This window comes from Pseudorca crassidens, chromosome 3 (assembly GCF_039906515.1).
Source record: "Pseudorca crassidens isolate mPseCra1 chromosome 3, mPseCra1.hap1, whole genome shotgun sequence".
NCBI classification, from domain to species: Eukaryota; Metazoa; Chordata; class Mammalia; order Artiodactyla; family Delphinidae; genus Pseudorca; species Pseudorca crassidens.
The window spans coordinates 41,336,328-41,360,959 of NC_090298.1; the positions used below are offsets into that span (position 1 = coordinate 41,336,328).

At 36.2% G+C, this 24,632-nt stretch overlaps 1 protein-coding gene across 3 annotated transcripts in view; it reads left to right on the plus strand.

Moving 5' to 3' along the window:
- NDUFS4 (NADH:ubiquinone oxidoreductase subunit S4) overlaps positions 1-24,632 on the plus strand; it is a 119,476-nt gene that overhangs the window by 74,648 nt on the left and 20,196 nt on the right. For 2 of the 3 annotated variants that reach the window (XM_067730667.1, XM_067730668.1), the window contains exons 3-5: positions 4,629-4,801; positions 15,780-15,853; positions 17,441-17,482. In XM_067730667.1, coding sequence (XP_067586768.1) covers positions 4,629-4,801; positions 15,780-15,853; positions 17,441-17,482 — 289 coding nt within the window. The remainder of the gene's footprint in view (positions 1-4,628; positions 4,802-15,779; positions 15,854-17,440; positions 17,483-24,632) is intronic. The other variant, XM_067730666.1, reaches the window with a different exon arrangement.

Genomic DNA, 24,632 nt, shown 5'->3' on the forward strand with positions numbered 1-24,632 from the left:
ATATCATATTTCAACACTTGTTTCATTACCTGGTTAGACTCCTACATCAATATGTTGCTTTAACAAACAAACAAAAATTGGTTCTGCTGGCACACTTCTAATGTATTTTTACAGTTTTGATTGTATCTTGAATCGATGTGGCCACTAACTTTTTAGAAATGTTTAAAGTTCTTCCATGGTAAGTAAATACATATGGTTATGCTATCTGCCAACTCTTTGTTAATTTTCAAACTGTAAAATTTATTTTGTAAAATGTCCTTCATTACTTATGAGACCACTTAATGAGTTTCTTGTGTTAAGTTTCTGTAGGGCACTTGAAAGGAAGTTTTTATTACAGATCCAGGATTGTTTTCCTTTTAACATCTTTCATGGTTGAAGTAGAATATAAACACAATCATCAAATTTAGATCAGTTTTAGCCCTAAAATAAATTTAAACACATAATTGGTAACTAATAGCCTGCAATAGAACAAGTTTCTATGAGCAATATTTGTACTTAATGTTCCAATATGTACTCTATTAAAACTTTTCAACATTGATCCATAATAACATGCAATTTAGTCAACTTATTACCAAAAAGCCTGGTAAAAATTTTGGCTGTTCTGGGTGTACTGAGAGATCTATCAAAAATTCATCCAAAGTGGTGAAAACCTTTTTCATTAATTTCTCTTTATGACAAGTGTAAAGTATTAAGGTTAAGTGGGTGGGGCAACCGGAAGTAATTACTAAGGCCAGTGGCATTTTTGTGGTTTAATAAAGGCAGAAGCTAATTATTCAGTTTTTATTTAAGTGAAATGGTGCCAAAAAGGAGGTTCCTGCAGAGCAGCTGCACTCCTTCAGTGTTACCCTAATTTACCAAAGACACAACTGTCACAAACAAAACTTTTAAACTTGATATATAGCCACAAAAGTAAGGAGGCTTTTGTTTGGAATGCATGCAGAAGAACTCCTTTATACAAATCAACTGGCAGATGACGGACAATGATGAAAATTTGATTCTTTGAAGTCATAATAGTCATTGAAATGTGTGAAATTCTGGTATTGAAAAGAGAGCGGCCAGCAAGACTCTAAATCCTGGGTGGTTGCAAGAAGCTTGCTGGGAGGTTTTTCTGCATTTTGACACCAACTTCCCATTGCTTGTTCCCTGCTTCCTTTGTTTAAAAAAAAAAAAAAAGTTGAATTCACACAAGATAAATGGGGACAGTTGATAACCGAGTCATACAGTTTTTGTATGGAAAACTAATATTTTATAATGGAAATTGGTGTTTGAAAAAATAAAGTTCATTTACATATACTGGCATATACTTTCTTAATGATTTTTTAAATTCCTCTTCCATTTAACTAAACTAGACTTGTGAAATGGAAGGTCAGCTATCAGCTCTTCTAGAATTTAAATTGTGGAAGAAATGGTACTGAAAGAGTAGAACTTTGGAACTTATGATATGCTTCTTCTCAGTGGCAAATTTTTAAATTTGAATGCCCTTTAATCTGTGAATCATGATGAGCTAATTAGTTACTATTTCTTAAAATAGCTTATTGTACATAAGATTGTGTTTCCAAAACTTGATTGAGATAGTGACATTCTTTAATAATATAAATATAGGTTTCAGGCTTGACCCAACTGTTTAAAATTAAGTTTTAAAATTCAGTAAGTCTGTATATATTATCTATAGGGTTACTTGTTTTTTTAGAATTTATAGATAATAACTGGTGAGTCTTGAGGTTCTTCAGGTGCCAACTTGAAGGCTTCTTGTATCTTACGTGATTTAACTTTTTTGTAATCATAGAAAATTTATGAATTATTATTTATAAATTGCCTATTTTACCAATTAAATGAGAAATCTGTAAAAGGCAACATGGGCATCTTCAGAGCACTTCTATCTTTTGTAAATGGGTTTTTTAAATAATCACAGATGATCCATATTGCAATAGAGAAGTAGAAATCTAGAGAATATCATTAGTTCAATATAGTTTAAGTAGTTTGCAGATTATTTATTTATTTATTTATTTATTTTCAAAAGTTGAGTCACAGGTAGGTGAGTGACAACTTTGAGGAAAGCAAAGCATTGAAGACACAAGTAAAAAGTTCAACATAGTGCCTCATAGTTCTTTTCAAGTATTACATTGTTTTAATGGAATCTTGGAATGGGAGCTTTAGCCCATTGAAATGTCGCTTAAAGGACATGTTCTTCTGTCACTAGCTGAAGCTGTGTGGATGAAATGATAACAATAGAGTGTTGTGATGCATTTAAAAAGTGTGAGAAATCAGTTTGTCTAGACTGAGAGTGTGCCTAGAGGGACTAGGAATTTTAGAGCTTCTGTGCCCTTTAGGTGTCAAGTATGTGAGAGATGCCAAGCCTTTTTATTCTGTCTTTGGCAGCAGTTCAACTCGGCTGCAGTACCTTACATGTCTTCTGCAGGCAAAGACAGGGATTCTATGTCAGAACAACTTGGGCTTCAAAATTTGGAAACTCATTTGTTCAAATGCCAGCTTTATTGGGGGAAGATATCAGTAAATAATTGCCGTAATTTGAGGGGGCATGGAAGCACTGGCAGCTAGGAGCTCAGCAATATTTTGTAGCCACTGATTTTAAAGAGGTTTTCCATCGTTAAAAAATCATTCTATCCCTTTCTGCTTTGATAGTACAAATCAAGAGATACTCTTTCCATTTTATTAAAGCGTTATTGGTTTTAAAATTACTTTGGCATATGCACATAATATAGACATTTATTAAGAAAAAGTAAGTCTGTTTCCCATGATCTTATCTTTCTGAGGTAACTGGTATTAAGAGATTAATATATTTCCTTTTCTATAAGTCTTAATTAAAAGAATAGCTAATTTACAGCTCCAGTTTTTATGATCTCAGCTCAGAATGGAGGGGTTGCTATGGAGTTTGACAAGGATGCCTCACCCCATAATTTTGTAATACACTTATATTGTTTGTTTATACTTTGCTTCGACTATAACTGAAGAAATAGGACATATTAATATGAAGAAATATAGTATTAAATAATAAGTTAATATGAAAGATTACAAATACTGTAGTGAATTCAAAGGGGGAAATAAACATTAAGGACTTCCCAGGAGCTGAGTCTCTTTCAAGCTCTTGAGTAGAAGAATATGCTTTAGAGAGTCATTAAATATAATAATACCTGAAATTACTTTTCTTTGAGGTTTAACTTGACAATTAGAAGTTACTAATTAAAAGTTATATTCATGTCTTTAAAAATTATGTACCAGTTGTACTTGTTTTGTTTTTATTTTATCCTATAAGCAAAGAAACTTTTAAAAAATGTAGGCATATACTAGATGTACCTTTTTGTGTAAATATTTGTATGGATCATTTCAGTAGTTTCTCCAAACAGACAGGCTGTGACAAAGTAACCACACCTAATTATTGGTACAGGTGGAAAGGTATAGTTGCCAGCTAAAATAACTAAAGAATTTGTTCTTTAATCTGTGGGTAGAAAGCCTAGTCCAGTCAGAAATACATTTAGTTTTTTCACAGTACATATTGCAACTAAGTACTTACTTATACTAATTCTTTGGTCCAAAGCATTGATTAGAGTGGAACCACAAATAAACATTAGCCTTCATTAGAGGACATATTACAGTGAAATTAAAATTGACAAAATGGGCTATATTTTCTAGTTTTCACAAGTTTGGTATACTCATTTCCAGGTTAAACCTGTTGTTTTTAACCAGTTAAAATTTACCTTAGTAAGTGAACCATGATTTTAAAATGCTTCATTTATAAGAATAATATAGTTGACCCTACTATGTTCTTATGTTGATAAAGTATTTTACCATTACTAAATAGAAACTTAAATTCTGAATTACTTTGTTATTTTGCGTCCTGATTGCTATTATAAATTGATAAATATATCTAATCTAGGGCATCAAAATTGTATACATTCATCAGTTGAGCATTTGTTACTGGATAGAAATAAAGAAAAAGAGTCAAGAAAGTTACCATTGTTTTCATCTCATGTTTCTGCAAAAATTGTGCAAATTTTTTGGCTCTGCTTTGCAGAATAGATTTGACATCTATCTGATATCATTTTCTCTTCAATAGGTTTCACCAAAGGGAGATAAATCAAAATGCTAGTTAAAGTTGTTAATTGATTTTAATTGTTTACAAACAGGGTCAGGCCTTCCTCTGAAGGGAATGCCTTGTTGTAAGCAATTTGACATAGAAACCATTGGTAATAGATTTTTCTATTTAAAATTTAGTCACTTTTTATATTTCATTATTTTTAATATCCCTTTACATTCTTTCTCTGCTAACTAATTAGCAGGTAATTACTTGCTTATGAAGTAACAGTCTATTGTATACAGGCTTTTCTACCAGCAAAATCTTCAGAAATTACCAGTGCTTTGTTGTACAGAAGGGACCTAATTTTTTTTTATGAACCCTTCCCCACTGTACCCTAACACTCCCCCAGTATATCTTTTCCAAATATCAAAATAGCAGTTTACATGGTAAAATAACAAAGTAGTGAATTAAGTCAGAAAGCTTAAAAAAATTTATAAATAAGTACGAATAGAATTGCAAGATACAAAAAGCAACAAAAACACATTAGAGTGTATGTGGGCTGTTAGAAACACGTTTGCTTGTTTTTCTGTAGGATATTACTGCTTTAACTGGTATTCCAGAAGAGCATATCAAAACTAGAAAAGTCAGGATCTTTGTTCCTGCTCGCAATAACATGCAGTCTGGAGTAAACAACACGAAGAAATGGAAGATGGAGTTTGATACCAGAGAGAGATGGGAAAATCCTTTGATGGGTTGGGCATCAACGTGAGTACTTTGGTTTATTTGAATATTCTCAGCTCTGTTTTTCTGTGTAGATTTTCCTTTTAAATACACTGATTTTCAGACTCTTCTGTGTACAGAATGCTTTTTTTTTTTTTTTTAATTATTTTTGGCTGTGTTGGGTCCTCGTTGCTGCACGCAGGTTTTCTCTAGTTGCGGCGAGCAGGGTCTACTCTTCATTGTGGTGCGCATGCTGCTTATTGGGGTGGCTTCTCTTGCTGTGGAGCACGGGCTCTAGGTGCATGGGCTTCAGTAGTTGCAGCACGTGGGCTCAGTAGTTGTGGCTCATGGGCTCTAGAGCACAGGCTCAGTAGTTGTGGCGCATGGGCTTAGTTGCTCCGTGGCATGTGGGATCTTCCCGGACTAGGGCTTGAACCCGTGTCCGCTTCATTGGCAGGCAGATTCTTAACCACTGTGCCACCAGGAAAGTCCCCAGGATGCTTTATGACAATACCTTTTGAGATAATTTGTGTAGATATCACTGTGGTCAATGATACAGATGTATATATTACATATATATAATGTTCATATAAGTGTGGCCCAGCAAAATAAACCATAAAAACAGTCTTTTTCAGAGTACTATTTATTGGATAAAAATGGCTGACATTGTGAGCACTCTTAGCATGGTCCCCAAGCTATATATATTAGTTTAAGATACACTGTATGAATAGTGTTAATAATTTAGTGACACTTTTACTTGTTTATAAAATAAAACTTATAAAGTATTTTTTTGTTATTTATAAGAAGAGATTAGATAAGTTTAGAAATTGGCTATTTTGAGGGAAACTTGTAAGTTCCTGAGTGAGAACTTGTGATTAATAAGTTTACAGGCATTGGAATAAAGTAGTCATAAATTCTGTGGCACTAATGAAATCAGTGACCTGAATCTCTATGGTGGATAAGGCCCAAATGTTAAAGAGCAGGACTGCCTCTAGTTGAATGAAAGAAGCGGCTACTAGAGAAAATAGCTAGATATTCAAGAATATTATCTTTCTTACTGAGACTACTGGAACATTATATTTGTTCAGTCTCCAGTTGAAGGTAGTTATCAGTTTAAATTATGTCTCATTTTAGAAAAGTATGACACTTAACATCTTTTCCTGATGATGTACCTGGGAGAATTTTTGTTTAAAATATCTGCCATGTTGCAGTTTAAATAGAATTATATTTTATTTGGCAGAATGATACATAGGCACGGTTTTTCAGGTGTTTTGGTATCTTTAGATTTTATGTTTCATGTAATATATGGAGTGTTGTTGTAAATCACACACTCATAGAGACTAAAGAAATTTATAAGGAATAACTTCGTCTATGCCCAATGGTTGAAATGTTAAGATTACTCATTTTTAAATAAGTCACATGATCTTTTAATGTGTTCATCTATACACAAGGTTCATCCATTGCACTGTCTATTGATGGCATCGGGTAGTTTTCATTTGGGGTTATTATACATAATACTAAAATGAAAATTATTGTACATATCTTTTGGTGAATGTATGACTTCATACTAATAATATGCTAATTAATCCCTGAAACATTAATTCTCAGTTAATAAACCAATTTATATTAAGAAATATCAACAATCTATTAATTCTCCATCCCTTATGCTTATATAGTTAATGACAGACAGTTAAATTACTGATAGAAAACCTTGAACTTGTGGAAGATATATTTTATGCTTTATTAGGGTAGGTCTGTTGCAGTTTTACCCCTCTTCTTAATCCTGGAACATAATCTGGAAAAATAAAAAGGCATGGCCTTTCTGAGGTTTTGATGGAAAGCACAAGGTGTTTACTAACTCCTTCTTAACTCTGTGGAACTCCAAACTCAGTCTCCACTGTAGCAAGTGGACAGCTGCTGAAATCTCTGTTGGGTTCTCTCAGCCTTCTCAGCTATTGTTTTAAAGCCTTGTCCATTCATGTGCAATTCAAAAGTTCTCGGTTCTGGAGATTCCTCCTTTTCACTGTTTTTGCTCCTAAATTTCCAGCTTCTCTGGGAATATACTAAATTCCATCTCCAGACTTCTTGTGCTTACAAGACTGGCTTTCTGCTTGAGTGCTTGATGCTCCTAGCTGTCTGAACTAGAGAGCACCTTTAGGGGAAAAATTGTATAAACTTGGATCAAGTCCACTGTGGTTCCAGTTTTTCAAAGTTTTTGAGTTGGACAGTGAATTTGGGAATTGAACTTAGGAAGATTGATCTGGCATATAGGGATCTTACGGGAGTCCCAGAATAGTAACCATTTTGTACAAGTTGTGAATCTTCACTTCAGTGAGTGCTATTTCCCATGTATTCTCTTCTGTGTATATCTCATATCTTTACACTCTCCAAATTACTTCCTGAACCTTCTTTTCTATAGTTTTTATTCCATGTATCTAAACGATGTTTCACAGAATGAATGCTATACTTGGCTTAGAGATTCAAAATAAATATTTGTAGCAAAACAGTCTTTTAATAAACATGCTAATAGAAGTGACATTTCTGAAATTATATGGTTATTTTGTAAAGAGTCTATGTAGATTTGTAAACATTACCACTATCCTAGTTTGAAGAACTCAATTAGATGTCAGATCTTAGAGCATTATTTTTTTAAAGTGGCCGAAAGCTGAAAACAGTATTGTCAGTATGATGTATTCTAAAGAGTATTCTCCATAATGATGAAGGTTCATCAAGAAGAGTAGGTGTTGTTGCCATCTATTTGGGGCAGGGAGGCAGTAATGATATTAGTAGTAACTGTTGTACTCAGCAATTTTCTTGATACTAAATTTTTTAAATTGAGGTATAGTTGATGTACAATATTCTGTTAGTTTCAGGTGTACAGCATAGTGATTCAAAATTTTACAGCTTATACTCCATTTAAAGTTATTATAAAATATTGGCTATTCCAGTGCTCTACAATATATCCTTTTTTAAAATTATGTATGTGTGTATGTAGGTATGTATTTATTTATTTATGGTGGTGCTAGGTCTTTGTACCTGTGAGGGTGCTTTCTCTAGTTGTGGTGAGTGGGGGCTATTCTTCCTTGCAGTGTGCAGGCTTCTCATTGCTGTGGCTTCTCTTGCTGCAGAGCACAGACTCTAGGCACGTGGGCTTCAGTAGTTGCAGCATGCAGGCTCAGTAGTTGCAGCGTGTGGGCTCTAGAGCTTGTGGGCTTCAGTAGTTGTGGTGCATGGGCTCAGTAGTTGCAGCTCATGGGCTCTAGAGCACAGGCTCAGTAGTTGTGGTGCACAGGCTTAGTTGTTCTGCGGCCTGTGGGATCTTCCTGGACCAGGGATCCAACCCATGTCCCCTGTATTGGCAGGTGGATTCTTAACCACTGGACCACCAGGGAAGTCCCTACAATATATCCTTGCAGCTTATATATTTAGTACATAGTAGCTTGTACCTCTTACTCGTCTACCTCTATCTTACTCCCTCTTCCCTCTCCGCACTGGGAACCACTAGTTTGTTGTCTATGAGTCTGTTTCTGTTTTGTTATATTTATTCATTTGTTTTATTTTTTTAGATTCCACATATAAGGGATAACATAAATATGTATTTGTCTTTCTCTGTCTGATTTATTTCACTAAGCATAATACCCTCTGGGTCCATCCATGTTGTTGTAAACGGCAAAATTTCATTCTTTTTTTGTGGCTGAGTAGTATTCCATTGCATATGAATACCACATCATCTTTATCCATTCGTCTGTTGATGGACATTTAGGTTGCTTCCATATCTTGGCAACTGTAAATAATGCTGCTGTGGACTTTGGGGTGCATGTATCTTTTCATATTAGTGTTTTTGTTTTTTTCTGGATATATGCCCAGAAGTGGAATTGCTGGGTCATATGGTAGTTGTGTTTTTAGTTTTTTTGAAGAACCTCCATACTGTTTTCAATAGTGACTGCACCAATTTACAATCCCGCCATCAGTGCACAACGGTTCCCTTTTCTCCACATCCCTGCTAATGTTTGTTATTGTGGCCTTTTGATGACAGCCATTCTGACAGGTATGAGGTGATATCACACTGTGGTGTTGATTTACATTTCTGTAATAATTAGGAATATTTAACATCTTTTCATGTGGCTATTGGCCATCTATATGTATGTCTTTGGAAAAATATCTATTCAGGTCTTCTGTATATTTTTGATAGGTTGTTTGTTTTTTTGATATTGAGTTGTATGAGCTATTTATTTTAGATATATCAGGCATATCATTTGCAAATATTTTCTTCTATTCAGTAGGTTATCTTTTCATTTTGTCAGTGTTTTTTTTTACTTCTTTGCTGTGCAAAAGGTTTTTTTTTTTTTTTTTTGTGGTATGCGGGCCTCTCACTGTCATGGCCTCTCCCGTTGCAGAGCACAGGCTCTGGACGCGCAGACTCAGCAGCCATGGCTCACGGGCCCAGCCGCTCCGCGGCATGTGGGATCCTCCCGGACCGGAGCACGAACCCGTGTCCCCTGCATCGGCAGGCGGACTCTCAACCACTGCGCCACCAGGGAAGCCCTGTGCAAAAGCTTTTAATCTGATTAGGTACCATTGGTTTACTTTTGCTTTTGTTTCCTTTGCCCTAGGAGACAGATCTAAAAGAGTATTGCTATGAATTATGTCAAAGAGTGTTCTGCCTATGTTTTCTGCTAGTTTTATGGCTCCTCGTCTTACATTCAGGTCTTTAATCTATTTTGAGTTTATTTTTATATATGGTGTGAGGAAATGTTCTAATCCCATTCTTTTACATGTAGCTGTCCAGTTTTCCTGGCACCATTTGTTGAAAAGACTGTTTTTTCTCCATTGTATACTCTTACCTCATTTGTCATAGATTGATTGGCCATTAGTGCATGGGGTTTATTTCAGGGTTCTGTAGTCTGTTCCATTGATCTATGTGTCTGTTTTTATGTCAGTACCATACTGTTTTGATTACTGTAGCTTTGTAGAAAAATCTCAAGTCAGAGAGCATGATACCTCCAGCTCTGTTCTTTCTCAAGATTGCTTTGGCTATTTAGGATCTTTTGTGTTTCCATACAGATTTTAGAATTATCTGTTCTAGTTTTGTGAAAATGCCATTGGTATTTTAATAGTGATTACATTGAGTCTGTACATTGCCTTGAGTAGTATGATCATTTTAACAATATTAATTCTTCCAGTCCATAAACATGGTATATCTTTCCATCTGTTTGTGTCGTCTTCAGTTTCTTTCATCAGAGTCTTAGAGTTTTTCAAGTCCAGGTTTTTTAACCTCTTTTGTTAGATTTATACCTAGGTATTTTATTCTTTTTGATGCAATGGTAAATGGGTTTTTTTCTTAATTTCCCTTTCTGATAATTAGTGTATAGAAATGCAACAGATTTCTGTATATTAATTTTGTATCCTGCAAGTTTACCAAATTCATTAATGAGCTCTTGTAGTTTTTTGGTGATGTCTTTAGGATTTTCTGTATATGGTATCATGTCATCTGCAAAACAGTGAAAGTTTTACTTCTTTTTTCACTTTGAATTCCTTTTATTCCTTCTTGTCTGATTGCTATAGCTAGGAGTTTCAGTACTATATTGAATACAGGTGGTGAGAGGGGGCATCCTTGACTTGTTGCTGATCTTAGAGGGAATACTTTCAGCTTTTCACCATTGACTGTAATGTTAGCTCTGGGCTTATCATATGTGGCCTTTACTATGTTGAGGTGTGTTCCCTCTGAACCCACTTTGTGGAGAGTTTTTAACATAAATGGATGTTGGATTTTATCAGAAGCTTTTTCTGCATCTATTGAGATGATCATATGGTTCTTATTCTTCAGTTTGTTAATGTGGTGTATCACATTGATTGATTTGCAGATATTAAATCGTCCTTGCATCACTGGGAAAAATCCCATTTGATCATGGTAGATGAACCTTTTAATGTGTTGTTGAATTTGGTTTGCCAGTATTTTGTTGAAGATTTTTACATCTGTTCATCAGTGATATTGGCCTGTAGTTTCCTTTTTTGTGTGTGATATCTTTGTCTAGTTTTGGTATCAGGAAGATGCTGACCTTGTAGAATGAGTTCAGAAGTGCTCTTCCCTCTGCAATTTTTTGAAATAGTTTGACAAGGGTAAGTGTTAACTTCTCTAAATGTTTGGTAGAATTAAACTATGAAGCCATCTGGTCCTGGGCTTCCTTTTGTTGGGAGTTTTAAAATTACTGATTCAATTTCATCACTGGTAATTGGTCTGTTTATATTTTCTATATCTTTCTGGTTCAGTCTTAGGAGAGTGTACATTTCTAGGAATTTGTTTCTTCTAGATTGTCCATTTTATTGGCATATAGTTGTTCATAGTAATCTCTTATGATTCCTTGTGTTTCTCTGGTGCAGCCTGTAACTTCTCCTTTTTCATTTCTAATTTTGTTGATTTGGGCCCTCTTTGTTTCTTGCTGAGTCTGGCTAAAGGTTTATCAGTTCTGTTTATCTTTTCAAAGAATCAGCTCTTAGTTTTGTTGATCTTCTGTATTTTTTTTTTAGTTTCTGTCATTTATTTCTGCTATCATCTTTATGATTTCTTTCCTCTACTAACATTGGGTTTTATTTGTTCTTTTTCTGGTTCCTTTAGGTATAAGGTGAGGTTGTTGAGATTTTTCTTGTTTCCTGAGTTTGGCTTGTATCACCTTAAACTTATCTCTTGGAGTGGCTTTTGCTGCATCCTGTAGATTTTGGATCATTGTTGTTTAGTAGCATATTGTTTAACCTCCATGTGTTTGTTTTTTTGCAGCTTTTTTTTGTGTGTGTGTTACACGGGCCTCTCACTGTTGTGGCCTCTCCCGTTGCGGAGCACAGGCTCCGGATGCGCAGGCTCAGCAGCCATGGCTCACAGGCCTAGCCGCTCCGCAGCATGTGGGATCTTCCCAGACCGGGGCACGAACCCGTGTCCCCTGCATCGGCAGGGGGACTCTCAACCACTGCGCCACTAGGGAAGCCCTGCAGCTTTTTTCTTGTAGTTAATTTCTAGTCTCATAGTGTTTTGGTTGGAAAAGATGACTGATATGATTTCAGTTTTCTGAAGTTTACTGAGACTTGTTTTGTGGCCTAGCATGTGATCTATTCTGGAGAATGTTCCATGTGCACTTGAGAAGAATTTGTATTCTGTTGCTTGTGTTTGGAATGTTGTTGTGTGTGTGTGTGTGTATATATATATATATTTATATTTATACAAATGTATAACTTTTAAGGCCGTTTGTCTTGTCATTTAAGGCCAGTGTTTCCTTATTGATTTTCTGTCTGGATGATCTGTTCATTGATAGAAGGAGTGTTAAAGTCCCCTTCTATTATTGTGTTACTGTCAATTTCTTCCTTTATGTCTGTTAATTTTGCTTATGTATTTAGGTGCTCCTATGTTGGGTGCATATATATTTACAATTGTTGTATTTCCTTCTTGGATTGATGCCTTGATCATTATGTAATGTCCTTCTCTGTCTCTTGTTGCAGTCTTTGTTTTAAACTCTGTTTTGTCGTTGTTGCTTTAATATAAGTATTGCTACCCCAGCTTTCTTTTCATTTCCATTTTCAAAGAGTACCTTTTTCCATCACCTTACTTTCAGTGTGTCTTTAGGTCCAAAGTGAGTCTCCTGTAGGCAGCATATATATGAGGCTTGTTTTTATATCCATTCAGCTACTCTGTGTCTTTTGATTGGAGGGAGCATTTACATTTAAAGTAATTATTGATAGGTATATACTTTTTGCCATTTTGTTAATTGTTTTGGGTTGTTTCATAGTTTTTGTTCCTTTTTATTTTGTTCTCTTCCCTTGGGATTTGGTGACTATCTTTAGTGTTATATTTGGATTACTTTCTCTTTTTTGTGTATTATTATAGATTTTTGGTTTGTGGTTACCATTAGGTTTATATATAACAATTTATATGTTTGTGTGTGATTATTTTGCTTTCTTAATTTCAAACTCATTTTAACAACCTGTATTTTTACTCCCTTCCCCCTAAGAATACAGTTTTTGACATCATATTTTACATCTTTGTTATATGTATCTTTTAACTCCTTATGAGGACATATATGATTTTACTACTTTTGACTTTTAATCTTCCAAGTAGCTTTCTACATGGTTGATTTACTACCTTTAACATTTCCTGTAAAGCTGATTTGGTGGTGCTAATCTCTTAGCTTTTGCTTGTCTGTAAAACTTTTGATTTCTCCACCAAATCTGAATGAAAGCCTTGCTGGGTAGAGTATTTTTGTTTGTAGGTTTTTTTACTTGTATTATTTAAAATATATTATGCCATTCCCTTCTGGCCTGCAGAGTTACCACTGAGAAGTCAGCTGGTAGCCTTGTAAGTAACTTGTTGCTTTTCCCTCTTAATTTTTAATATTCTCTATCTTTAATTTTTGCCATTTTAATTACAATGTGTCTTGCTCTGGTCCTCTTTGGGGTGATCTTATTTGGGACTTGCTGTGCTTCCTGGACCTGGATGTCTGTTTCTTTTTCCCAGGTTAGAGATTTCAACTATTATGTTTTCAAATATGTTCTCTACCCCTTTTTTTCTCCTTTCTTCTTCTGGGACCCCTATAATGCAAATGTTCGTATGCTTGATGTTGTCCCGGAGGTCTCTTAATCTGTCCTCATTTCTTTTTATTCTTTTCTTTTTTTTTTCTTTTTTTTTTTAGCTTCAGTGACTTCCACTACTCCTGACTTCCAGCTCACTTACTCATTCCTCTGCATAATCTGTTGATTCCTTCTAGTATACTTTTTATTTCAGTTACTGTATTCTTCAACTCTGTTTTGTTCTTCTTTATATCTTCTTTTTGTTAAACTTCTCACTGTGTCATCCATTTTTATCCTGATTTTTTTGATCTTTACAATCATTACTTTTAACACTTTATTGGGTATCTCCACTTCACTTAGTTCTTCTGGTGTTTTATCTGGTTCCCTCGTTTGGAACTGATTTTCTTGCCTCATTTTGCCTGATTTGCCCTTTTTGTTTCTATGTATCTGGCAGGTTAGTTTTGTTTCCCAACATTCAAGAAGTGGCCTTTTGTAGATGTCCTATGTGTCCTAGCAGCACACTCCCCTCTTGTCACCAAAGCTATATGCGCTAAGGGTGCCGCTTGTGTGGGCTGAATGGGTCCTTCTGTTGTGGCAGGTTGACTACTGTGGGCAGTCAGATAGATGTGGCTGGCCCCTGGTCCAGTTGTTTGCTAGGCCTTACCTCGTGTGGAGGAGGCTGGCTGCAGAAACCCAGGGTGTCACAGGGCTAGTGCTGGCTCCCTAGTTGGCAGAGCTGGGTTCCTGGATCTAGTGTCAGCCTACTGGTCGGTGGGGTCATTTCCTGACATGGCTGGCTGTGGGTTCTGTGGTGTCCTAACACTAGTGCTGGCCTCATGGTGTGTAGTGCTGGACTCCAGGTCAGCTGGTTTAGTAGTCCAAGATGTCTCAGTTCTGGTGTCAACCTCCTGGTGTGTTGGCTGGATCCTGGATAAAGCAGGCTGTGGGGCTGCAGTGGTCCTGGGATTGGGACCACCTGCTGGTGGACAGGGTCTGGTTCCGGGGCTAATTTCCTCCCACTGTTGCATGAAGCTAAGTCCTGTGGTCTCTTGCTGCAGGGTCCAGGGGTCCTAGAGCTGGTGTCAAACGAATGGTGAGTGGGGCCAAGGCCAAGGGGTTCTGGGGCTAGTCCCGGCTCACTGGTAGGCAGAGCTGGGTCCTGGGATCTCTGGCTACAGAATCCTGGGGGTTCCTGCTGAACTGCTGTTGTCCACTGCTGGGTGGTACCAGGACAGCTGAGGGAGGTGAGGGATTGTGAGGGATCCACGATCCACGGTGTCTCAGAGCTGGTGTTGTCCTGATGGTCCACAGAGCCAGGGCCTGTGGGGTCCCAGGGCTGGTACTGCCTGTTGGTGGGTAGGCTGGGTCCTCTATGGCAGGCTGAGGGTCTGCTGTGGTCCTGGGGTCTCTGGCTGCAGGGCCCTCTGGTGGAGAGGGCTGTGTCCCGGGGCCACTGTGGGCTCAGAAGTTCTTAAGGCAGCCTGCCTGCTGGTGGGTAGAGCTGTGTTCCCACCCTGTTAATTGCTTGGCCTGAGGCACCTCACGATTGGTGCCTACAGCCTTGTGGTTCCAGTGGTAATAAGCTATTGGGAGTGTTCCAGAATGGCACTTGCCACTGTCCTTGTGGTAGAATGAGCTCCCCAAAATGGCTGTTGCCAGTTTTCTACGTCCCCAGGCTACAGTTGCCTCCTGCCTCTTCTGGAGACTCTCAAAGATAAGCAGGTGAGTCTGACCCAGGCTGCCTTCAAATTACTCTTCTGCCCTGGGTCCCAAAGTATGTGAGATTTTGTGTGTACCTTTTAAGAGTTAGTCTCTACTTCCCACAGCCCTCTGGGTCTCCTGAAAGTAAGGCCCATTGGCTAAAGCCAAACGTTCTGGGGGCTCGTCTTCCCAGTGCAGGATCCCTGGGCTTGGGAGCCCAATGTGGGGCTTAGACCCATTGCTTCTTGGGCAGAACCTCTACAATTGTAATTATCCTTCTCTTTGTGGGTAGCCCACCGTGGGTAGGGATCTCCCTCTCCCACCTGTCTCATTGTGGTTCCTTCTTTATATCTTTAGTTATAGAAGATCTTTTCCACTAGATTCCAGTTTTTCTCAATAGTTGCTGTGTAAATAGTTGTAATTTTGGTGTGTCTGTGAGAGAGGTGAGCTCAGGGTCTTCCTAGTCCACCATTTTGGCCATGTTCCTTCTCATTTTGATGAATTTGTAAGGTTTAAGGAAAAACCTAAGAGGATTCTCATTCTCCTCTAGTTTTTTTTTAAGTTTAATAAATGATTTTATTTGAGATTAAAGATTGCTGAATATCTCTACAATTTTAAATTTTTTAATTTGACAATACATGTTAGAAAAATCAAATTTAACACAGAAAAACATATTCAAACATTTAACAGTTTTAAAGAAATGATTTAAAATAAGTAATTTTCAGCCAGAGGTTAATGTTAAATCCTGGAAAAAAATTGTTTCTTACAGGGCTGATCCACTGTCCAACATGGTTCTAGCTTTCAGTACTAAAGACGACGCAATTGCCTTTGCAGAAAAAAATGGTAAGTTTGGTTTGTTTTTGTTTTGCTTTGACAAATAAAATCAAGATATGATTTTATGTTCTTAACCTTAATCAGATACTATATCCCTAACTGGCATTAAGTTGAATGAAATCTCTCAGTGTATCTAATCCAGTGGTTTTTAGATTTTTTTGTTTTTTACAACATGAGAACATACCCCTCCAAAAAAAAAGATCTAAAAGTAAAATGCACATGTAACATATAAGTCAAACTGCTCTAAATTTGAAGTAGAGACAGGGAATAAAACTACTTGTCTAATTCCTATCTTGCTTATGAATTCCTCTGCAAAATCATTGACATTAGGTTTTTAAACTCCAATTAAACATCTCATAAGGCAACCTATTCCAGTTTTGACATCTGGTTATTATTTTCTTACTTTGAGCCAAAATCTCATGTCTGTTACTTTACCTAATAGCTTTTCAATTATTTGAAAATAGTTATCATTATCATACTTCCTCTAAAATTTCATGTAAGCCTAAATGTCTACATTTGCCACTTTTATTGATATGTTGGGCCTAGTACCAAGCATAATCTCATGTCTACAATTATATTAATACAGCCTCAGAGTATATTATACCTCAAAACTACTGTAGCCCTAAAACTATTGGCCTATGTTGGTCTTGCTTTCAACAAAAATACAGAATGTCTTTTTTTCTCATTTCCTGCTGTTAAGCCATGCAACACAGTAGTGAAAAGAGGCTTTGGAGGCAGACCATTCTGAATTCTAATCCTTATTATGCCACTTGAAGCTACATGATTTTGGATTAATTTCATCATGGACTTAATGTTTCTTCATTGTTGAAATAATGGTACTTATCTTAAGGTGTACTTATTCAGTACTTGATACATAATAGACGTTTGGTAACTATTAGTCCTGTTCCTTACCTCCCTCTCCATCTGTTATTTCTGCTGTTTCTCTCGGATTTTAATGCAGTACTGTGCATTTGTATCTAATGCATTCTGTTGTCCTAGTTGGTCAAATCGAATTTGTATCTAATTTAGCTATCTATTTGAATGACATACTGTCCATTTAAGTATGTTATTACTATAAGGCAATATATAAGTGTAAAAGATTATTAACATTATCTAACATTTGATATAAACGTGAAAGCACTGTAAAGGTTATTATTATCTGAAATATTTTCTTTTCATCCTAAGTTCATATTATATACCTTATGATTAAGCGTCTAAAGCCAAACTGCCTGGGTTTGAATCCATGTCGGATCGCTGTTTGACTCTGTACAGGAGGAAATGGAAGTACAATGGAAATTGTTGTGAGGATTGAATGGGTTAATTAAAGTGCTTAGAACATAGTTAAGTAAGTATGTAACAGTATATCAGTTTATTTACTTAGTAGTAGACTTTTGAAATTAAAAAAAAAGATTTAAGTATAATTCCTTATTAATACTTTCTTGGCAATTTCCAAATTTCTGAATTACATATTTGTTCTCAAAGTGGTTATAGTCTTTAAAATATTATTATGATTTAACATTTACATTGCTCTTTTTTAAATTAAACTGTAATATAGCTTATCAGCAACAGTTCTATTAATGTTTTTCATCTTTGCAGCCTACCGTATTTCATGTCTGACACTTCAAAAATGTCCGTACTGTGAGTTTAATGACAGGAAATCTAATTAAACTCTTATTGCTGACTAGTCTCTGAGTGGGCACAAGGACTGCCTGACTATAGTTGCCATGTGATTTGCAGGTGTGAACTAACCACTGCTGCTGTTAAAATCAAGGGCCTTTCCATTCTGATTTCTACCCCCAACACCAGAATGAAAATTGAGGACCATTATCAAAGTCAATAGACAGTAAAACTTGAAAAAGTTTAGAGGATATTACCTTATAAAACTGTAAGCTACCAGTGGACCAGGCGAGTTCCCTGGTGGTTGAGTGGTAGGATTTGGCACTTTCACTGCTGTGGCTCGGGTTCAGTCTCTGGTTGGGGAACTGAGATCCCACAAGCCATGTGGCACGGCCAAGATAAAATTAAAAAAACAAAAACAGAAAAACAGTGGATCAGGAATTCTAACCTACAATGTAGCAAGAGTTAGGTACATACTGGAAACAAAGCAACATAACACAAAACCTATATAATGGACACTTGCTATGTGGTGAAATTATTGACTTTCTAAAATATTTTCCTCTACTCAAGAATTTGAAGCCACTTTCGTCTCCTGGGGAAGTCCTTAATGATTATTCCTCATTCCTCATTTATTTAACATTTAGCATTATATGTCTTTAAATAGATAAGTCCTGTTTCTGCAGCTATCGTGGCAGCAAGTCTAAACAAACACCATTGAAATGGTACAGAATCATGGGGTGGAGGATCTTTTCCAAATTGCCCAGCATGCCCTCTATTCTGATTTTGCTCTCTTGGGTAGGTGCATAGTGGTGGGGGGCATACAAACGGATGCCCGCTTCCCCTCCACACCAAACATCATTTTGTTGTAAGCTAGTGCTTTTGAAGGTTACGTGAACCAGTGTTCTGGTAGGTTAAGGCTATAAAAAGAAATGGTTCAGAAGCACTAACATGAAAGACTATTGGATTAAGAGGCTAGAAACTAGGATTCTCATTCTGTAATTGCCCCACAGGAGAGCTTGAGCCAGTCATGTTTCACTATAGCCATTGATAAACATGTTTCTTCATCTTTAAAATAAGTTGGATTGAGTAATGATAAAAAACTATAGATAGACTTAAGGATGTCAAGCCCATGAACCAGCTCATATATATCTTTATTTCTTTACTGTCTAACCCAGTGCCTTATTCATCATATGCTCTAGAAGGAAACATTTGTTTTTGTTGATATAGATAATTCTGTGTTGATAGTAAAATCTGGCAATCCAGTTATGAGCATTAGTTTGCCTTTCAGTAGTGTCTAGAAATAAGAGGTTAGGGTAAAACTACCACACACAAAAAAGATAATTTGTACACAAAGGGAACTGTTCTGAAAATAAACAATCTACCTTTCATCTCCTCCTTCGTTTTCTAATTTCCCTTACTTTTAAATGGTTTTCTAAAAAAGTCATGACCATCATTTCCCTTGACACAAAAGATTGTACTGTAGAGAATCAGTACAATGAAGAACAAGATTTACAGATTCCGTTGCTTTCTAGAAAACATTTTTAATGCCTATATATCAGACTCAGTTAATGGGTATCATCATAACATAAAGCTAACATTCATAAACACCAAGTCATGAGCTAGTCACTATGCTAAGTGCTTTTCATTCTAATTTAAATTCTCACTACAACTCTATGAAGCAAGAACAGTTATTCTCATTTTACAGTTCAAGGAAGTTGAGGGTTTAGAGATATTATAACATTAACAAGGCCACATACTTATAAGGGGGTAAGTTTTATTTGAACACAGGTATGTTCATTCATGTAGTGTCTATGACCTCTTTTCAGCTATAATAGTAGAATTAAATAGTTGTAATAGAGACCTTATGGCTCCCAAAGTCTAAAAATATTTTCTACTTGGCCACTTACAGAAAATATTGCCTGACCCCTCATGTAAACAATTATATGTATTCCCTCAATACTGAGACCCTTTCTTCCCTGACATTTTTATAAATCCAAAATATTCTTTATTCAGACACTTCAAAAGGCCTGTGCTTAATAGATACTTTTCTCAATTGATAAGTTAGTGCTTATATTGTGAAGAACTTGAATTATCACTCAAGTACTAACCTAACTTTATATTACTATGCCTCAGCTCTTCTTCCTGCCCTTATCCCCAAGCCTGCTTTAGTTTCTTCCTTCTATAACCTCCTCCTCATTCTGTTCCCTTTCTCTTCTTTTTTCCTGCCTGTGAGCTCCAACCTCGTCTTCAAAATACATTTTAAATGTTATCTCCTTCCTGATCCCTTTTCTTATTTCCCTTTCCCACCTCCATCTCCCACCTCCAAATAGATGTGCCCTCTCTTCCTTTTAACTTCCACAATGATTTGTTCCTTTCTTACAGCTCTTATAGTATGGTATTGTATTTTACTTCTTTTGTATTGCATTCAGTCATACATATGTTGAGTACCCTGTCATATGCCAGCAGTGGTGGCTAGGTTCTGGGGATCATTAGTTAATAAGGCATAGTCCTCTTACTCAAACTGTAATACTTTACCCTGCTTACTGAATTATAAGCACCTACCAGGGAAAACACCCAGTCTCATTCATCTTCATCTTTTAATATGCTCAATAAAAATTGGTAAATTCAACATTATATTTAGTGATGTTATAAATTATTCTCCAGATCATGTTTTAAACTTTTCCTTAAATCACTTTAAATTAATTTGGCTACTTGTTGTATCTTTTAGAAGAACTGTTAATTCCCTCTAAGTAGAAACCTGAAGAAACAAAATTATAGTAGAATGATTAGCAATTTCTTATATTTTAGTGTGTTTGTAAAATGCAACCTGTAAACGTTTTTCTGTGAAGTTAATTCGCAGCTTATCCTTAGTTTAAGAGTTAGTACCCTAAAGTATATTCCAGTGTACTTAAGATGATTATTCCATAACTTTAGAGTTATTTCCAAGCTGTATGCTATTTGGTCTAAACTTTTCTTTTTAAAGGATACTGAGACCTAGAGAAGTTAATAAAACAAGACCAGTATCCATCACATAGCTCCCAGCTGATAGGGCCCAAGTTTCTAGGTTCCAAGTCCAGTGTTTCTTCTGATACTATGCTGCTGGTAGATCTTAAAAAATTAGTCATCTAGATGTGCACTGTCCAGTATGGTAGGCACACGTGGCTGTGTAGCACTTAAAATGTGTTTAGTTGGAATTGAGGTGTGCTGTTAAGTGTAAAATATACATTGGATTTCAGCGACTTAGTATAAAAAAGCTTTAAATATCTAATTTTTATGTTGATTACATATTAAAATGATAATATTTCACATATGTATTGGGCTAGGAAAAAAAATGATTAAAGGCTTACCTGTTTCTTTTTAGTCATTTTTTTAAATGTTGCTCCTAGATAATTTAAAATCATATGTATGGTTCACATTCTGTTTCTGTTGGACAGCACTAATCTAGAATACTTCAAGCTATACAAGACATTCATTATACACATATTCTAGGTGAATATTAAAAAAAACAGGAAAACTTACCCAATTTTTAAAAGTTCACATTTTATTACTTAAGAAATGTGGGGAATTCCCTGGTGGTCCAGTGGTTAGGACTCAGCACTTTCACTGCCAAGGGCCTGGGTTCAATCCCTGGTTGGGGAACTAAGATCCCACAAGCTGCACTGCTTGATCAAAAACTAAAAATTTTTTAAAAAGAAATGCCGTTCTGTTCTTCAGACACTCTTACCCAATATCAATCAAGGATAAGTGTAAACTCTTACATTACATATAATAATAGTGAAATAAAATAGCTAAAAGAGACCTATATTACATCATAAAACCCATGTTAATCACCTATTTTCAATTTCTTAATCAAATAAGGCATTGTGTAAGTCCATCTTTTTACCTAAGAATGCCCTCATCTCTAAGACTAAAAGTTTTCTTCTTCCTGCTATTGATAATTCCAGCAACTATCTCTCTGCTCCTCTTTTTTGCCTAGGTCTCCCTTCTCACCATTCCTCACTTCCTGTGGAAGGCTGGTTCTGTGAACTGGGGATTGGGATAGAAGAAAAGACTGAATGCTTTCCCATGGCTTCTTTTTCCCCCTGCTTCCCACCTCTTACTTCTCCCTCCCCCAACATACACAAAGTAAATTACAAATGCCCCTATGTCTTTGGGTTTTAACTCCAGAGCCTCATCCTCCTCATCCTAAAGGTCCCACTTTGAATGCAGCATATATTCCAGAGGAACTCTTCAAACTCTTTTCTTTTTACAAAGAAAGGTTATCTGAGGTTTCCTCTGAAATGTAGATGAACCTTATTTTAGTTCTTTGTGTACAGAAAAGACCCACCTTTCTCACCCATGTGGCTTTTGTCTTTTCTTGTTTCATGTTGGAGTCAAAGGGTGGGGGAGGAGAAGGAAGCATCCTTGGGAGAGGAGGTAGAAGCTGTGGAAAATTTCCATAGCAAGCTAGCATCTACTACCATTTACATGCTAATGGGACCAGAATGGCTCCCCCCACCCCCATTTGAGCTGATGTGAAACTTTGTGAGTTTCCTCTGGTATGTCATTTTACCCCCTGTGTTTTTCTCATTGCTGTTAGCTGTAAAAACTCTTTGAAATTCTCAAAATAGAGGAGGGTTTCCTTCAGAAATAGGAAGACAGAGAATAAGCATTGAAACTGCTGTAGTGGTCTCTTGGGAAGAAAAACCCACCTCTGAAGTAATAGAAGGTGGAAGCAACTAAGGAAGCAGACAGTTTAGGCCCTGGATTCAGGAAAATAAAGAGATAATTGGAGTTGCAGCCCAGAACGTAGAATTACCCCAGAAGTGGACACCATCAGCAAGGTCTGGATTTCCGCCTAATTTAAACCTTGTAATGAGGGTCTCAACCTCACATCCATATATCTATTATTAAAAAAACAACTTTCAAAAAAATAAAACGAACAAGAAAAGACTTTCAAAACAAAAGTAAGAATTATGACTCTCATATAGATATAAAATGCTTGTTAAAGGATTTATTTTACTCTGTAGGGGAGCAGAATTTGCCACCCCAAAATACGTTTCTTTGGCATATTATTTTAAGCTGATTATTTTCTAAGAAACTGCATACTTGGAGGAAAGTAGGAGTTACCCTTTTGTAATAAGCATTTACATTTATAAGGGAAATATCGATTTGTAAGGGTATCTCCCTGATGTACCTGAAAGAGGGGGATGACCTTATCTCCGGAAACTCTTATAAGTGGAGAAGGCAATGACTTAAATCTGCATAACAATCTCACCCCTGTTTACTGTTTTCTTCCTGGTGATCTCACAGAATTGACTTTCCCTATCCTCAGTGTTCTCTTTTGTCTTTAGCTGAGGATGGTATTTAAGGTGAGGGATTTGGCAGTTTTTAATTACTTACTTCTGCTGGGTCTCTCCCATGTATATATGTTATGAAACTTTTGTTTGATTTTCTCCTGTTCATCTATCTCATGTCAATTTAATTCTTAGTCCTTAAATACGGTCTTCAGTTAAAGACGAGATATTTTGGGTGGGGAGTGAGTTATGGGAGGTTATCAGGCAAAGTATCATAAACAAGGGTATGGTTGTTATGCAGATTTAAGTTCAAGCCTCCTCCATTGATAAGTTTCTAGAGTTTTAGTCATCCTTTCTCCTCCTGCTACAGAGAAGGAGACACCTTACAAATGGAAATTTCCCTTATAAATGTAAATGTCCCTCAGAAAAGGGCAATTTCTCTGTTTTCAGAGATTTCCTGTGTTTACTGTTTCTTAAGAATAACCAGCTCAAGATAATCCTTATTGCCAAAGAGGCATATTTTGGAATGGCATATTCTAACTCCTCTTTACCACATAAGCTTTCTTACGTTTGCTCTGCTGAAAATTCCATAAGGAATCTCAAATTGGGTTTTTCAAACCGTTTTAAGACTAAGAAGCCAAGCCAATAACTTGCCACCAGATTTCTCCTGCAGTACCTGTTAAATTGGGCGACTTCCTCCCTTCTCAGGGTCCCCAAAATATCCTAAGGTTCCTTAATACCTTAGGGAACTTTGTAAGCCCTAGTGCCATGGAAGGACTTTGGAAGCATTGCCTCCATAAAGTCAACTTCAGTTCCTTACAAATGTCTGGTCATGCCTGAGTAAATGAGCATCATTCTCAAATATGTCATTCCAGGTAAGGCCTTGGTTGCATAACGATTGTTTCTGTTAAATTGTAATGAGTTATAGATACCTCAAGAGGAGAGGGAAAGAACTTCCTATATGTCCAGAAAATAGAACGTTAAAACAATATCAAAAATATTCTCCCCCAAACCATAGAATTATCTCTCATCAATTTTTTCAGTCCTGTGTAACTAATTCTTGTTTCACTGGATCATAAATGTATTTGCTTCTTAACTAGAGTTCTGGAAATTTTGACTGAGTCCACTGATAGGGTCTTATAATTATTTAAGTGATGCCATCGGAAGCCTATACATATTCTTCACAGGGCTTTGAGACAGTCTTTCATTGTTGAAGATAAAGCTCTCTGCCTGTAGCTATTTGCAAGAACTGTCAGGGAAGCAGTAGAGTAAAATTTAACAGTCTTTTCATAAATGATTAAAGACTTAAAATGGATGTAGTTAACATTACAGATAAATTTCAAAAGTGAAATAAATGATAGGAGTTAATAACAAGAATAATGCAATTTAAAGGCATTCCAAAAAATGTTACAGGCAAAATATCTGTACACAATTAGGTAAGCCTGTTTTCAAAGAAGACAGTGACTGTTCATCTAATTTATGAAAATAGATGAACATACTCTTTGCAGAGAAAAAAATCTTAAGACAAAGTAATCCTGAGACATAATGTACCATGACTATACCAAACATATAGTAAGAATATGTCAAAAAATATATCAAGTAAAAATATCCAATAAGTCTAGGGTAGGTCCTAAACATCTGTATATTAATAAAACTCCATAGATATGCGGTATGGATTCCTATTGACATATAGTGACCTAGAAGATAAAAGATCTAAACTAAAGAAGTAAAGATGCAACCAAGTTAATGTTTTTAAAATTAACTGAAATTGTGACTGATAACCTATACCATTTTCTGATATCAGGCAAAGCAGCACCAGAGATCAGATAGATAAAACCTATCATAGACAGTGAGGGTATTGACAAATCTCTATACTTAGCATATAGCATACAATT